Genomic DNA, 15516 nt, shown 5'->3' with positions numbered 1-15516 from the left:
CCCGCTCTTCTCCCTTCCGCGCCTGGCCCCTCGAAGGTCACTGACGCTCTCCAGCCTCTGCCCCTCGCTGTGACTGCCCCAGGCTGCCGTCTCCATGGCGCCGGACTCACGCGGGAAGCCGGCCAGGCCAGCGACGCAGGGACTGTGCCACCTGGGTGAGTGTGGGGCGCAGGACCGGGCGGGGAGCGTGCCCCCCGAAACTGTGTGGCCCTTGGTTAGCTGCTCCGGGCAGGAGTTGGGACCTGGGCTCCAGGGGATTGTGCGCGTCCCACGCCTCCCCATTCCCCACCCTAGGTACCCCGTCGGCTCCCACCCCATGGGGGGGGGAGGGCGCCCCGCAGCTAGGTGTGTCCCGGACTCGAGTGGGTTGTCAGGATTCTTCCCGGAATGTTTTGTCATGTTGCGTGCATTGGAAGCTCTGGAGCAGGAGCGAATGCAGCCTGCCCCCGCTCTCGTCCTTGTCCCCTGGGACTCTGAAGGGGAACCCCAGCTGTTGGAACGGGGTGAGCGGGGCACTCAAGCGGGCCCTTCTCCCCCTCCTTCTGGGAATTGCCCCTACTCTCACCCCCACGAAAGTCACAGTCAGATGAGGGGGAAAACAGCAGAGTGGGGCACCAACTCCTTGGGCTTCCAATAAACATTCATTAATGAACCAGCCAAGCAGTGCTGGTCTTGAGCGCCTAGGTGGTTGCTAACCTGGGCCACACAGTTACTGATATGGGAATGACATAAAGAAATGCTCGTGATAAACTATGAAGTGAGAAACTCAAGGTTTAAAAAGGTCTTAATACAGTAGTTACAGGACGTATGTGTGTAACGTACTTTTGTAAATACCCAGAAAAGGCTAGTGAGAAATGTTTCATCTTGCAAACAGCAATATTGTATAGTACCTGTCTTCGTCTCCCGCCCACCTAATAAAATACCACAGACTGGGTGGCCTAAACAACAGCAATCCATTTCTCACAGTTCTGGAAGCTGGGAATCCAGGTGCCAATTGGGAATCAAGATGCCAATAAGGTAGGTTAATTTTGAAGTCTTTTCTCTTGGCTTATAGGTGGTGGTTTTCTAAACAGCTTGGAGAGAGGAGGAAGCGAGAGAGGGAGGGGAGAAAAAGGTGGAGGTCGGGGGAGAGGGAAGGAATGGACTGTGGTGTCTCTTCTTATAAGGGCACTAATCCCCACATGAGGCCCTCCTTATGACCCCATCTAACCCTAATTACCTCCCACAGGTCCCGTCTCTAAATACCATCACATTGGGGGCTTCACATGAGAATTTGGGGAGTTCAGTCCCTAACTGTACCTTACAGGTGGTATCTTAGAATGGTTAAGAATTTGGGTGCTGGAGCCAGACTGCCTAATGTGATTCCCAGCTGCCCCACTTACCCAGTGTCTGCCCTCAGACAAATGATTTAACCTTGCTATGCCCCAGGCCCCCCACCCCAGTGCTTAGTACATGCCAGGCTCTGTTCTGGGTGTCCGTCATGTACTAATTCATTATTCCTCATAACAAGTCTTCATCCTCCTCCTCATCCCCATGTTCCTGAGGAAAAAGCTTTTCAGGTGTTATTTCATTTAACCCTCACAAATACCAAAGAGGTAATTGTGGGGACAGAGCCCCAGAAAGCAGTTTCCAGGCTCTCGGCCTCATGTGGAGAGGTGCTGGCTCGGATAGTGGATGGCTGTCAGCTGTGGCTGGTTTAGCCATCAGCTGTAGCCATCAAGCCATTGGCCACTGATATAACTGCCTCGGCTACGGAGGGGAGCTGAGGAGAGTGAAGGAGGAGACTGAAGGAGAGTAAGGAGAGTCGAGGACAGTTGGTCGGTTGGCAGCAAAGCGGATAGCAGATCGCACGTCGTGTAAACCCAGCCTCCAGTGAGACCATAGCGGTATGACTTCCCTACCTATGGCTCCGTGGGTGTTCCTTTTTGGCCTCACCATGTCCTGCGTTCTTATGTGGGGAGCGGGAACAGAGACCCCGCAGGCCGCCCCGCCGGACACCCCGCACGACAGTAATATTCCCACCCTTTTTACAGATGAGGAAAATGAGGTTCGGAGAAGTGAAGTCGATTACCCACCATCACTCTACTAGTAATTGACAGACACAGGATTTAAACGAATTCCTCACGACCCAAAGCTTGGGAGGCCCTCTTCCCACCTGCAGACTCTCTCATGGTGCCATGCCAATGTTCGGCAATTGCCCGATGACAAGCGTCACCTGGGATGTTCACACAAAATAATCATGGGAGTCAGCAGGCCCAGCTGTGCTCTCCGCCAGAGCAAATCCCTCTTTCCCTTCCTGCTCAAGACCTCATTTTTGTTATGTGTAAAACAAGAAGTTAGACCAGATTCGAGGTGGCCAATAGGTTCTGGGTAGCTGCCAAGTTTGGTGACTCTGCAGCAGCTTCCTGACGCAGAGACATGAGCAGAATCCTGTGGCTACAGCAGGGTGACAGCCATGGGTGGGGGGGTGAGCGTGAATAACCATTCTGGTTCACCCAATGCTTTCCTGGTTTTAGCCTTCAAAGTCCTGGGACAATTGGTTATCCTAGTGATGGCTTTCCTGGATTAGACAATCTGAAAAGACCCAACCAGAGCTATAATATTATGACTTTCCCTTACCCCAGTACCTGCGTGTCTACATTCTGCTGGGTTCATTCTCTTTCCAAAATGTTTCCACTTGTGATGGGAGAATTTATTATGCAGCAATAGCATCCTAATATAAGCGTGATCTAATTTGAAACTGTGAACTATCTCCATGTAGCTCACATGGCATCTAACAGATGTCGATAGCTTTCCTTTGAAAATTTAAAATGTCCCAAAGTGCCCTGTAAGTTTGCAGTGCCTCCAAGCACCTCAGTACACTGTTTAGGAACTATGGCTCTGAGATACAAAGCAGTTCTAGAGATAAAGAAGGATATTAAAGAATGACAAAAAGGGGGGTGGCCAGTTAGCTCAGTTGGTTAGAGCGTGGTGCTGATAACACCGAGGTTGCCAGTTCAATCCCCTCATGGGCCACTGTGAGCTGTGCCCTCCTTAAAAAAAAAAAAAAGACAAAAGGGTAGAGGCCCCAGGAAGATTTATAAATTCTAAATTTGTAGGCACCTAATAACATAGCTTCAAAATAGCTAAAACAAAAAGATATAGAATTCATAGCAGAAGTAGACAAATTCTCTTTTAAATACCCCTCTCAATAACTGATGGAATAATTGTACATAAATTTAGTAAAGATAAATGTAATAGGAGACCACTGTAGAAATGTGAACAGAAGAGTCATATGATCTGATTTATATTTGAAAAACATCACTCTGGCACTATGTGGGGAGCAGACCTCAGGGGGGCATGCAGGCTGCTGCAGTCTTGCAGGCAGGGAAAGAAAGGGCAGTGGGAGCAAAGAAGTTGTATCCCTCTTGACGTTTGCTTTCCTAAACAGCCCCTGCGTCCTTCCAGTTTCTTTGGGATGCTCCTTTTTGATGTAAGATAATAAATACATTTCTGGATAATCTCTAGCTGGACACTTGCCCAAATGGGAAAACTCTAATAATTCCCATAAACCTTTGCCTCTGTGAACCCAGTTCAGAGACCCAACATACCTTAAGTTATCACGTGGAAGGACCCTTTGGGACTGGATAATTAGAAGGACAAAATGGGTACTGATTGGGTGACTTCCTGTAGCCAGCAGAATAATAACATCAAAAATAACAATAAAGTTTATTGAGCACTTCCATTTTGCACCAGGCATTGTGCTGAGTGCTTTATAAATTTATCTCACTTAATCCTTATGACAACCAAAACCCATTTTAAAGATGGGGAAATAGAGGCTTGAAGAGGCTTCATAACTTATCTAACGCTACCCAGTGAGTCAAGTGGTAGGGACAAGACTAAAATCCAGGTCTGCTCCCCTCCAAAGCCTACATTCTTAACCACTATGATATACTACCTGGCAAGAGTTATGTCTATAAAGAGAATTATGCCATTTTAAAATCAATATGTCCTTGGTAATATTTAATACCCACCATTAATGTTAAATGTGTTCCTTTATAATTGAGTTCCATGAGTACGGCCCCCATTTTAAAGAATCTAAAAGAAAGAACGTGGATCCATGAATATAGAAATTGGAAATTGAATGATTCCACTCAACTGTCTTCTGTCAATTCCTTACTCGCATTTTAAGATTGATGAAGCACTTTTAAGATTTTCAGAGAAGGGTGTGTAGCAATACTTGCCAATTTTTAGGGAAGGAGGTGCAATCTGCTTTTTAAAAAGATATCTGTGTGTTGGATTTCAGGGTAAGTTACTGTTTGCAGAACCCAGGCAGAATCTAACACTATAAAACAATGCCAAGAGAAAAGGAAGGAAAACGAAAAACTAAAGGAGCACCCCTGCCAATCGTTCCAATTCTTAATAAGTTCCTGCAAACGTATGAGAAGCACTGTGCCCAGACTCAGACGTCCGTATGTCCAGCCATCAAAATGGACTTGAAAACCAGCATCAACAATGAACAGATTCTCAGGAAGGTGAGTGTATGGTCTCCTTCCCTCATTCTTCTCTGAAGTGAACCAACTAAGAGTTTAGTCCCAAACAACATGGCTCCTCAGTACCCTCCAGCCCAGAACTGGTGGTGTCGCCCCCTCTGTGTGTTCTTGCCTGAATGAATTCCAAAGCCTGGCTCTGGACCACGGCCCTGCTCAGCACTTCCACCTTGCCGCTCCTACCACCAAAACTACCCATCCCAGGGCTTCCAACAGGCCTGCCTCCTCTCACACCACTTCACATCTGGAATGGCCAACCTGCCTCTCCTCCCACTCAACATCTGGAAAGCCCAGCTCAAAGCACCACTTCTGTCATCATTGCAGAACCTCCGTCCCCAGCACTCCCGCGACCCCAGTTTCTCCCTCCAAGTGCATGCCCCCGCCTTGACAGCTGACATGTCCGTGTCATCAGGCCAGACCTGCATTACCACGTGTCCCATCTTACTTGGAGTGAGATCAGCAAACGTATAATTCTGACTCCAAAAAGCACTGGATTTCAAAAAAAAAATCTGATGTCATATTTTTTTCTGAGATGACATCTAAGGATGGGGTGTAAAGGGAAAATAAGTGAAGCCAACATGAAACTAAAGGGTCAACTCTGGGGAAGGGGCACCTGATAGACTGGCAGCGGGGAGTCTAGTACCCGAAGACTTCCTGGACAGCTTTACAACTGTTCTATCACCAGCCCAGAAACACGGTCTGTGTTTTACTAATCAAATACCTGCTGAGTTCCTCAAATGCTGAGTGCTAAACCAGACAATGAATAAAACAAAAGTAGACAGAGACAGGTACTTAAGAAAAAAATTAAAAGATCATTATTCTAAGGTGACTTTGACCCAAATCCATCCCACCCATGTTTTTCCTGAATGTGTTTTTGGGGATGGGAGGATAATTACATTATACTCCACACAAAAAGAACCTCCTCAAGTTCCTTTCTAATCATCTGTCTTTAACCTGAACTTCCACTTGCCAGGGCAGCTGTCCCCTTCTCACTCCCCTGTTGTTCCGTCACCCTCTGCCTCTCTACCTACCTCCTCTACTCCTTCTTCCCCATCTGCCCTTCTAGGTCTTTCTAATTCCATCTTTTGCAGCTGCGTCTCTGGGCTCCCCGCTTCATACACGTCTCCCTGCTCATCCTAGTGGACGAGCTTCCCAGAGCCATCCTTTTTGTGGTAAAATAATTACAAATTTATTTTTTGTACTGTAGTTTTTATAATTAGCCTCATTACTAAATTATAAATCTTGTTCAAATTTATAATCCCTTCAGCAATGTTTTCCAAACACTTATAATTACAATCACCATCAGAAATGCAATTAACATCATGACCCACTATATAAGGATAGGTGTGACTCAGTATGACCATAAGGGCTGTTTATGTTGGGTGAGTTACTTTGGTTGGGTCTCTATTTTGATTTTTGAATATTATTAAAATAAAAGTCTCATGAGACAATCGTTCCTTACTGCATAGGGTACACTCAGATAATTTCTCTTCTTTCCTATTTCATTAAAGAAAAAAGAAAAAGCTGGTTGCAACCCACTAGATCGATTTTCTGACACAATAATGGAAACATCTTTGCCTTGTGGGACTTTTCATGGAGCTTTGTATATGGCAGGAACTTCATAAGTTTGTGTTGAATTACCACCCCAATTCACACCTGTTCCAAAATTAAGAACTACTTTAAATGTTATTTTAATGTTGGCTAATGACAATATTCTTTCTCTACATATTCAGAGGCATGGATGTGTCTTGATGATGTCCACCTGTAGGTTTTTTTTTTGTTTTTTTATACTACAGTTTATATTTGTAAGACCTGAAGACTCCCTGCCAAGCATCCTACCAATTTCCTTGGAACCTCTGCTCATGACGATTCGAGACGAGCGTTACACGCTGGTGAAACAGATCTGCGTCTGGGGCCTTCGACTGAGCAACCCAGAAGTTGCCAGACTAGTGAGTCATGCATTTAAAAACATGTTTACTTAATTAACCTTAACATTGAATATAAGCAAATTACATCATGTGGTCCAGCTATAATTCATTTGTTTGACTGACATGCTCCAAGATATTCTTTAAAAAAAGAAAAACAATGTATTTTTAATGAAACATTTCAAACATTTAATGCAAAAATAATAGAACTGACATCCATGTACCCACCATTATGAAGTAGTTTTTTAGGGAATAAAAATGGCAGATTTTACAAATACAGTAGCTAAAGCTTTGTCTCACTTCTCTACAGCTGCCTCTCACTTCTTTCCCCCATCTACTTCCCAGAGGTACCATGAGCCTAAAATTGATGCGCATCAATCGATCAATCTACTTTCATGATGCTTTCAAAGGGAAAGCTGGCTTCAGGTCCCTGCATACTGCTCTCGGTTCCCGCTTTCTCTCATTCATTGCTCACGTTCCTCACTAATCTGCCAATCAACACATTTTAAAAGATATTTTTAACACTCTTAAAAAAAAGCATAGAGGAAAAGTTTTATGATATTGGATTTGGCAGTGGTTTCTTGGGTATGACACTAAAAGTACAGGCAACAAAAGAAAAACTAGATGAATTGGACTACATCAAAGTTTAAAACTTCTGTGCATCAAAGAACACAACAAAGGGAAGGGCAACCCACAGAATGGGAGGAAATGATTGCAAACCATGTATCGGATAAGGGGTCACGATCTAGGATTTTTAAAGAACACCCCTATAACTCAACCACAACACAAAAACAACCTGATTTAAAACTGGTCAAAAGACTTGAACAGACGTTCTCCAAAGGAGACCTACAAATGACCAATAAGTACACAAAAGATATTTTTGACATCATTAATCAGTAGAAAAATGCAAATCAAACCACCAGGAAAGACCACCTGATGTTGACTAGGATGGCAACTATCAAAACAATGAGAAAATAACATGTTGGTGAGGATGTGGAGAAATGGGAACCCTTGTGCAGTTCGGTGGGAATGTACAATGGGGCAGCCACTAAGGAAAACGGTATGTCAGTTCCTCAAAAATTAAAAATAGAACTCGCATATGATCCAGCAATTCCACTTCTGGGTGTACACTGAAAAGAATTGAAAGCAGGGTCTCAAAGAGACATTTGTACACTCGTGTTCATAGCAGCGTTATTCACACACGTAGCCTAAGGTGGAAGCAACACAAACGTCCATTGACAGATGAAGGGATAAACAACATGTGGTACATACATACAATAGAATATTATTCAGCCTTTAAAAACAAGAAATTCTAACATGGGCTACAACATGGATGGAGTTGAGGAACTGAATGCTAAGTTAAATAAGTCAGTTACAAAAGTACTAATGCTAGAGGATTCCACCTATATGAGGTCCCTAGAGTACTCAAGTTTGTAGAGACGGAAAGTAGAATGGGGGTGGCCAGGGGCTGAAGGAAGGCGGAATGGGGGCTTAGTGTTTAGTGGGTACAGAGTTTCAGTTCGGGGGATGCATGATGGTGAGGGCCGCACACCAGGGTGAATGCGCTTAGTGCCACGGAACTGCACACTTGAAAGTGGTTCAGATGGTACACTTTATGTTATATGTATTTGACCACAATTTGGAAGTAAATTTGAAAACCTATTTGACATTTATAACCAGAAATGTTAGTCATTTTTTTTCAGAAGGTCTGTCAGGTACGCAGTTCGTTCAGGCCGGAAATAGAATGCTGTCCATGCATGTTAAAAGTGATCCGTGACAGTCCCTTAAAATGCAGCACTTTCAGTGATCTGGAGGCTGCTGACAAGTTCTATCATAGATGGTTGTGGTCTTGCCCACAGCACTGCAATGGGAATGACACTGCACACCGCTGGTTCCGATCTTTGGGGCCTGGTCCAGAGCTCCTGAACATGAGCAGAGGTGATGGCATGCTGCATTGGCTCCTCTGGCAGAAACACAGCTTGAGAAATCCAATCCAGCACTCAAACGAGGCGTTCTCTTATTAAAGAGGCCTCAGGCACCAGCTCTGTAGTTAAGGTTGCAAGTGCTTTTTTATTCTCAGCTAACGTATAATTTGGAATCCTATCTCTGACCAACGTGTCATTACCTCAAAAAACCCCTAATCTTGCAAACCTCACCAAAGCCTCTTTTAGGCTTAAACTCGGAACTGAAGGATCCTCAGGTTGCGGTGATTCTAATTGCTAAAAGGTGGCCTTCCTGATTGGTAGCTTTCAATGCCCTTTCCTGTCAGTTAGGACTGTGATGGGGGTCATTTGTTACCACAAGAAATGACCTTGCCTTTGAGCCCTCCATTCAGGAACTGAGAGCACATGAGATGGCTTCAAATGTTCATGTGTTGCCACCAGTCCAGCTGCTTGAACGTGAGAGGAACCTACTTGCTGAATTTGCACAGCCCAGTTCTGAGCGGACCTCTAAATCCTAATCATATCTGTAACTATGAATATAAATAGTTTATGAGACAATTTAATTATTATAATTTTTACTAATTATAACATTGGTACAGCAACACTTCTCTACTAAAAAGAATACAACCATAGGAGGATAAAAATTTGTTGGTCAGAGTATCAACATCTGTATTAGTTTTCTATGGCTGCCGTAACAAAGTTCCACAGATTGAACGTCTTTCACAACGGAAATTTATTGTCTCACAGTTCTGGAGACTGCAAGTCTGAGCTCAAGGTATCTGCAGGGTTGGTTTCTCCTGAGGCCTCTCTCTTTGGCTTGTAAATGGCTACCTTTTCGCTGTGTCCTCACATCTTCTTCCCTCTATGTCCAAATTTCCTTTTCTTAGAAGGACACCAGTCAGGTTCCTTTAGGGCCAACCCTAATGACCCTAATTTTAACGTAATTACCTCTTTAAAGGCCTGATCTCCAAATACAGTCACATACGGAGGTACAGGGGGTATAAATTGGAAGGGCACACAATTCAGCCCATAATAACATCTAAAAAAAGACGCTACAGTGTATCTCATCTCATCATAAAGCTTTCTGTTTCCCACATAGTTCTTCAATAAGTCTTCATTTTTGAAGTGAAATTATTTTCTTTTCATGCCACTTTCTCCTCGGGTCATCAGAAAGTTATCTTAGAAGCAAATATGCGTAGGTAATGAACATAATTGAGTTTTAAGTAACATATTTAAACACATAGCATATTAGTCTTTATTGTGTAAGTGCTTTTTTACCTTGCATTCTTAGGCTCTACTTCTGGAATTGAAGGGACATACCACCTGCCCACTGACCACCCTAGAACTCATTGATTGCAAGATGGATCTGTGGTCTCTAGGGAGACTTGGGCAGGCTCTCCAGTTGAGCAGTTTGCATTCCCTTGTCCTCGATTACTGCAGGTAAGGCTGGAATGTGGAGTTCTTTCAAGGCTCTTCCTGCTGTCAGCTGGGGGAGACAGAGGAAGGGGAGGGCAATGTCCCCTTTCCTTGTGTCTCATTACGTCATCACTGACAGGGGACACACTAAAAGCTCCTCAGAGTTAATGCTTCCAAGTAAATGTTAGGGTTCTCAAAAAGAGTCTATTCATTCATTCTTTCAACAAATATTTGTGGAAGCCCTGTCTGTGCAAGACACTGTGTTCACTGGTAAGGAAGATGCAAATATATGTAAGGAATGCGGCTGTCCCAGGGAGTCATTATACAGTACAGAGGAGACACGATCTTGATTATGCAGAATGCAAGGTAGAAATTGAATATCACCAAAAATGTCCATGGACATTTGGATAAGGGAAACCACAATTCTCTAGGTGATAGGTCAATATTGACCAGGAGAGGAGGTGGGAGGAAAGGCATGACGCTAGGGCAGAACAGAGCAAGTCCTTCAGAGGGCTGGGGCACCAAGTGTGTCAGAGAGGGTCAGGGGGTAATAATTATAATAGTAATAATATCAGCTAATGGGGCTTGAATGCTTACTGCGTGCCAAGCACACTGCATGAATCATCTAAGTAATTCCCCCAGCGTAGATAGATATGTGCCATTATATGTAGATGTATGATATATAATGTTACATAGGTATGTGTACCATTTCTATTCTTTGACTGTAGATAAAGAAAGACTCAGGGCGGTTAACTGGTTTGTTCAAGGCCATTCCACTCTTAGGGGTGGAGCCTAGAAGTGAACCCAGCTGTCTGAACCATAGCCCACCTCTGATCCATGACCCTAGGTTGCTTGGGTGTACCATTTACCACCCATAAATAATGTCAGACTGCTTGAGTGACCTGGTGTAGGTCATGTACCCTCTGTGATCTAAAAGGAGATCTACTCCACAAGTCTATGATTCTGTGACTCTTCCCATGGAGCCCGGTGGTGCCTTGCACGCAAAAGGCCAATGGGCTGTGAAGTGAAAGAGATATTCATGCCTGAGAAGTGCTACCATGGCAACACAAAGGCCCCATTGAAGAACCAGGGCCCTAGTGGTGACGGTGGACAAGCCCGTCAGCAAAAGCTGGGGAGAGGAAGAATTCTGTGGAGGTTCTCCCGGTTTCTGAAATGCCGGAGGAGCCTTAGTCAGCGTCTCCTAACACAGGGCAGCCGAAGGCAGAGGCATCAGGACACCATGCAGTGGCTGCAGAATCGGCTTGGGAGTCTCCCCAGCTTCCCACACTGCACTGGGCAGAACCAGCCTCACTGCTAAGAGACCCCCTGCAGGCCCCAGCTCCTGCACTGGACCCAGACACCTGCACTGGTGGAAGGAGAGAAGGAAGAAAGAAGGAATTCCCATCTTCAGGAAACAGCGTATTTTAATTGTCAGTGGAAATCCTGCTGCGGCTAAGACACCTAGAGTTGTCAGGGTTGGGACTCTCTACCGAGACCTCAACACTGGTAACATTGCAGGTCACTGGCCTCTGGGACAGGAGTTCTCTCCTCACTGTCTTCCCTGATGGGCTGTGCAGTCCACCAGGCAGGACACCCTTCCTTTTTTTTTTTTTTTTAAATTTATTTATTGGGGTGACAATTGTTAATGAAATTACATAATTTCAGGTGTACAATTCCGTATTACATCATCAATAAATCCCATTGTGTGTTCACCACCCAGAGTCAGTTCTCCTTCCATCACCATATATTTGATCCCCCTTACCCTCATCTCCCTCCCCCCACCCCCCTTACCCTCTGGTAACCACTAAACTATTGTCTGTGTCTATGAGTTCTTGTTTCTCATTTGTTTGTCTTGTTTTTGGTTTATATACCACATATCAGTGAAATCACATGGTTCTCTGCTTTTTCTGTCTGACTTATTTCGCTTAGCATTATATTCTCAAGATCCATCCATGTTGTCACAAATGTTCCTATATCATCTTTCCTTAACGCTGAATAGTATTCCATTGTGTATATATACCACAACTTCTTTATCCATTCATCTATTGAAGGACATTTTGGTTGTTTCCATGTCTTGGCCACCGTAAACAAAGCTGCAATGAACATTGGAGTACACGTGTCTCTATAGAGGAATGCTTTCAGATTTTTGGGGTAGATACCCAGGAGAGCGATTGCTGGGTCATATGGTAATTCTATTCGTAATTTCTTGAGAAACCTCCACACTGCCTTCCATAGCGGCTGCACCAGTCTGCATTCCCACCAACAGTGTATGAGGGCTCCTTTTTCTCCACAGCCTCTCCAACACTTGTTGCTATTTGTCTTGTTGATGATAGCCATTCTGACTGGGGTGAGGTGATATCTCATTGTGGTTTTTATTTGCATTTCTCTGATGATTAGTGATGTTGAGCATTTTTTCATATGTCTATTTGCCATTTGTATGTCCTCTTTGGAGAAATGTCTCTTCAGGTCCTCTGCCCATTTTTCAATTGGGTTGTTTGTTTTTTTGTTGTTGAGTTTCATGAGTTCCTTGTATATTTTGGATATTAGACCCTTATCGGAGGAACTGTTTGCAAAAATCTTCTCCCATTCAGTCGGTTGCCTCTTTATTTTGTCGATGGTTTCTTTTGCTGTGCAGAAACTTTTAAGTTTCATATAGTCCCATTTGTTTATTTTAGCTTTTACTTCCATTGCCTTTGGAGTCAAATTCATAAAATGCTCTTTGAACCCAAGGTCCATAAGTTTAGTACCTATGTTTTCTTCTATGCAGTTTATTGTGTCAGGTCTTATGCTTAAGTCTGATCCATTTTGAATTAATTTTGGTACATGGTGACAGATAACAGTCCAGTTTCATTCTTTTGCACATGGCTATCCAATTCTCCCAGCACCATTTATTGAAGAGGCTGTCTTTTCTCCATTGTATGTTTTTTGCTTCTTTGACACCCTTCCTTCTTATGCACAGCTGTATCCCCACCATGGTAGCTGGCCCTCAACAATTACTTGTTGAATGAATTAACAAAATTTAAAAGTTATTTCTGTTATTATGACTCCCCTCGTTTTAAAGTTCAAGCCTTGACATTCTAAATTCTCTGAAGATGTCCCTTCCTCTCACTGACCCTCAGTTTCCTGACCTAATACCTAACCCTGAGGCTGTTGCGGGCATGAATGTACAATGCATGTGATTTCACTTTGCAAACCCCACGGACAGTACACACAAGGGGAGGAGCCGCGCAGGGCCATGAAAGGAGGGCCCAAAGGTTAAGCTTTCCTGGACCTGCTCTGGGCGTACTTTAAAAGGTCCTCTCTTTACAGAGTCCTGGTATCACTGGAGTCTTCCCAGGCTCCTTCATCTCTGCCAGCTACGCCATCTCTTCTGTCTTCAGATTCAGAGCTTGCTCTCCATCCACTCCCTTTAGTGGGTACTTCAAACCATCCTCTGCTCTCTTTGCCCAGGAGGCAGACTCTGGGTACACTGTCCTGCCCGTCCCCCTCTCCTTAGTCCATCCCGTCTACCCCAGAGCCAGCCCTGGCCCTAGAAGCCCAAAGTGAGGGCCAGCAAAAGTGCCTCTAACTGACCTGGGAGTGCCTAAAACTTAACAATTGGTGGGTGACAGAGATTTTAAAAGTCACAAATGTGTGTTTGTCATTTCTTTTTAGATTTGAAAATGAAGAAATGGATAATATTTTCGCAGGCCTGGAGAACAACCAAAGGCTTCAGGACCTCAGTCTGCGCTACTGTGGTCTGGGACCGCAGAGCGGGCTGAGGCTGGGCTCAGTCATATGCCAGAGTGCCATTCGGTGAGAAGCGACCACTGCTCCCCCACCCGCATCTTGGCGCTGTTCTGTCTCGAGTTATATAACCAGCTGTTGGCAGAGCCTACTAGCCCATGAGTTCCCCTGATTTTTCACTGTTCCTAATCATCTTTCCTTCTCTTCTAGTTATGTTTGTTTTGTTTTTCTTAAGAGAAAAGTCCTTTAGTTGCGTTTGAGAATCAAGGGTGTCATGCTAAATGCATGTCTCTGGCCAGCTAACATGGTCATAAGGTCTATTTTTTATGACATGGTCTGTTATGCACCATGATTATTTATTTATTATTTTATAAGTAGGTCTACCATAATTCTTTAAATTTATGAGGTAAAGACCTTAAACCCACATTTGAGAAAGTGGAATTCACATCAAATGAATAGTGTATTTGGCCCCTCCCCCAGTGAGCTGCACCTTGATGGCAATTACTTGGAATGTTCTGGAGCTCTGGCCCTCCTCAGACCTATAGCAGAGTACGCAGAGATACAGGGGAAAGACCAACCAGCCACCACCTCACCGGACTCCAGGAATCCCCCTCAGCCACTCCAAGGTAAGCGCTGGGAAACTTGGCCTTCAACTCTGCTGGGGCCACCTAAAAGAAGGAAACTTTGCTTTACTATTGAAACTGACTTTCCCCTGTGGTCAATGGAGAGTCTGCTTCCTGAGTATATATGGGAGCAGCATAATGGACCCCCAAAGATGTCTGTCCTAAGTTTCAGAACCTGTGACTAGGTTACCTCCATGGCCAAAGGGACTTTGCAGGTATGATTAAATTAAGGATCTTGCAGTGGGGGGATTATCCTGGGTTATCTGGGTAAGTCCAGTGTAATGAGAATCTCTATAATAGGGAGGCAAGAGGGCCAGAGTAAGAGGAGATGTGACAATGGAAGTAGAGACTGGAGTGATATGAGGAAGGGGGCATGAGCCGGGAATGTCGTAGGTGCCCCCTAGCTGCTGGAAAGGGCAAGGAAATGGATTCTTTCCCAGAGCCTCCAGAAGAAACGCAGCTCTGCCTACACCTTGACTTTTGCCTCTAAGACCCATTTCAGACTTCTGACCTCCAGAACTGTAAGATAATACACTTGTGCTGTTTTAAGCCACTAAGTTTGTGGTCATTTGTTACAGCAGCAATAGGAAACTAATACAGCATGTTAATCAGAATTCTTTCAGTTAAAAGTGAAAGCAACCCAAACAAAATGAAAGACAAATATGCTCACACAACTGTCCACAGGAGGCGCTGTCTTTTGAAATGACTGATTTCAGGGACTCAAAGCATGTTATCAGGAGAACCTGAGTTTGCTGCTCTTGACTTTACTTCCCTTCCGAAGGTTGGCCTTCTTTTCCAGTGCAGACAGGCTTCCTACAAGCAGGAAACAACAGTTGATGTTGTTTAGTCCCAGGGCTGTATCATCATGACTTGTAATCAACCAGAAAGTGTGAGCCTCTTTCTTCCAGTGACTGTGGGTCAAATCCCATAGGAAGGCTCTGATTGGCCCTCGTTGAGTCACATGCCTACATATTGGACCAATCCCTATAGCCCAGGTCATTGGACCAATCCCTATAGCCCAGGTCATGGTAAACTATGATTGGTCAGGACTGATCACACACCCATTGGGGTGTTGGAACACTGTGCTGGGCAGTCCTACCAGAATCACAGGATCTGCAGTAAGGAAGTAGCAATCCCCCAAAGAAGTAGACAGATGAAGAAGACAGATGCAAGACAGACGAGAACAAACAGCTGATTACTCCTCTATAAAAGGCCTATCATTTGTTTTAATGGATCTCAGGTACACATATTCATGACACATTTTAAAGCTGACTACTTTCAATCATTGGTAACAGTAAACCATAGCAGGTGGTTAATAGTACAGACTTAGAGTCAGTCCTGGGTTCAAATCCTA

At 44.4% G+C, this 15516-nt stretch overlaps 1 protein-coding gene across 2 annotated transcripts in view; it reads left to right on the top strand.

The window, feature by feature from the left end:
* Positions 1-99: 99 nt before the first annotated feature.
* The window catches only part of LOC308507489 (uncharacterized protein), a 39649-nt gene continuing 24232 nt past the window's right edge, over positions 100-15516 (top strand). For both annotated transcript variants that reach the window (XM_081072492.1, XM_081072491.1), the window contains exons 1-7: positions 100-155; positions 967-1017; positions 4286-4514; positions 6326-6478; positions 9689-9837; positions 13468-13608; positions 14020-14165. In XM_081072492.1, the coding sequence (XP_080928618.1) occupies positions 4335-4514; positions 6326-6478; positions 9689-9837; positions 13468-13608; positions 14020-14165 (769 nt within the window). In that variant the 5' untranslated portion in view covers positions 100-155; positions 967-1017; positions 4286-4334. The remainder of the gene's footprint in view (positions 156-966; positions 1018-4285; positions 4515-6325; positions 6479-9688; positions 9838-13467; positions 13609-14019; positions 14166-15516) is intronic.

Source organism: Rhinolophus hipposideros, assembly GCF_964194185.1.
Source record: "Rhinolophus hipposideros genome assembly, chromosome: 14".
NCBI lineage: Eukaryota > Metazoa > Chordata > Mammalia > Chiroptera > Rhinolophidae > Rhinolophus > Rhinolophus hipposideros.
The sequence above is the reverse complement of the archived record's forward strand: the minus strand, read 5'-3'. Positions and strand labels throughout refer to the sequence as shown.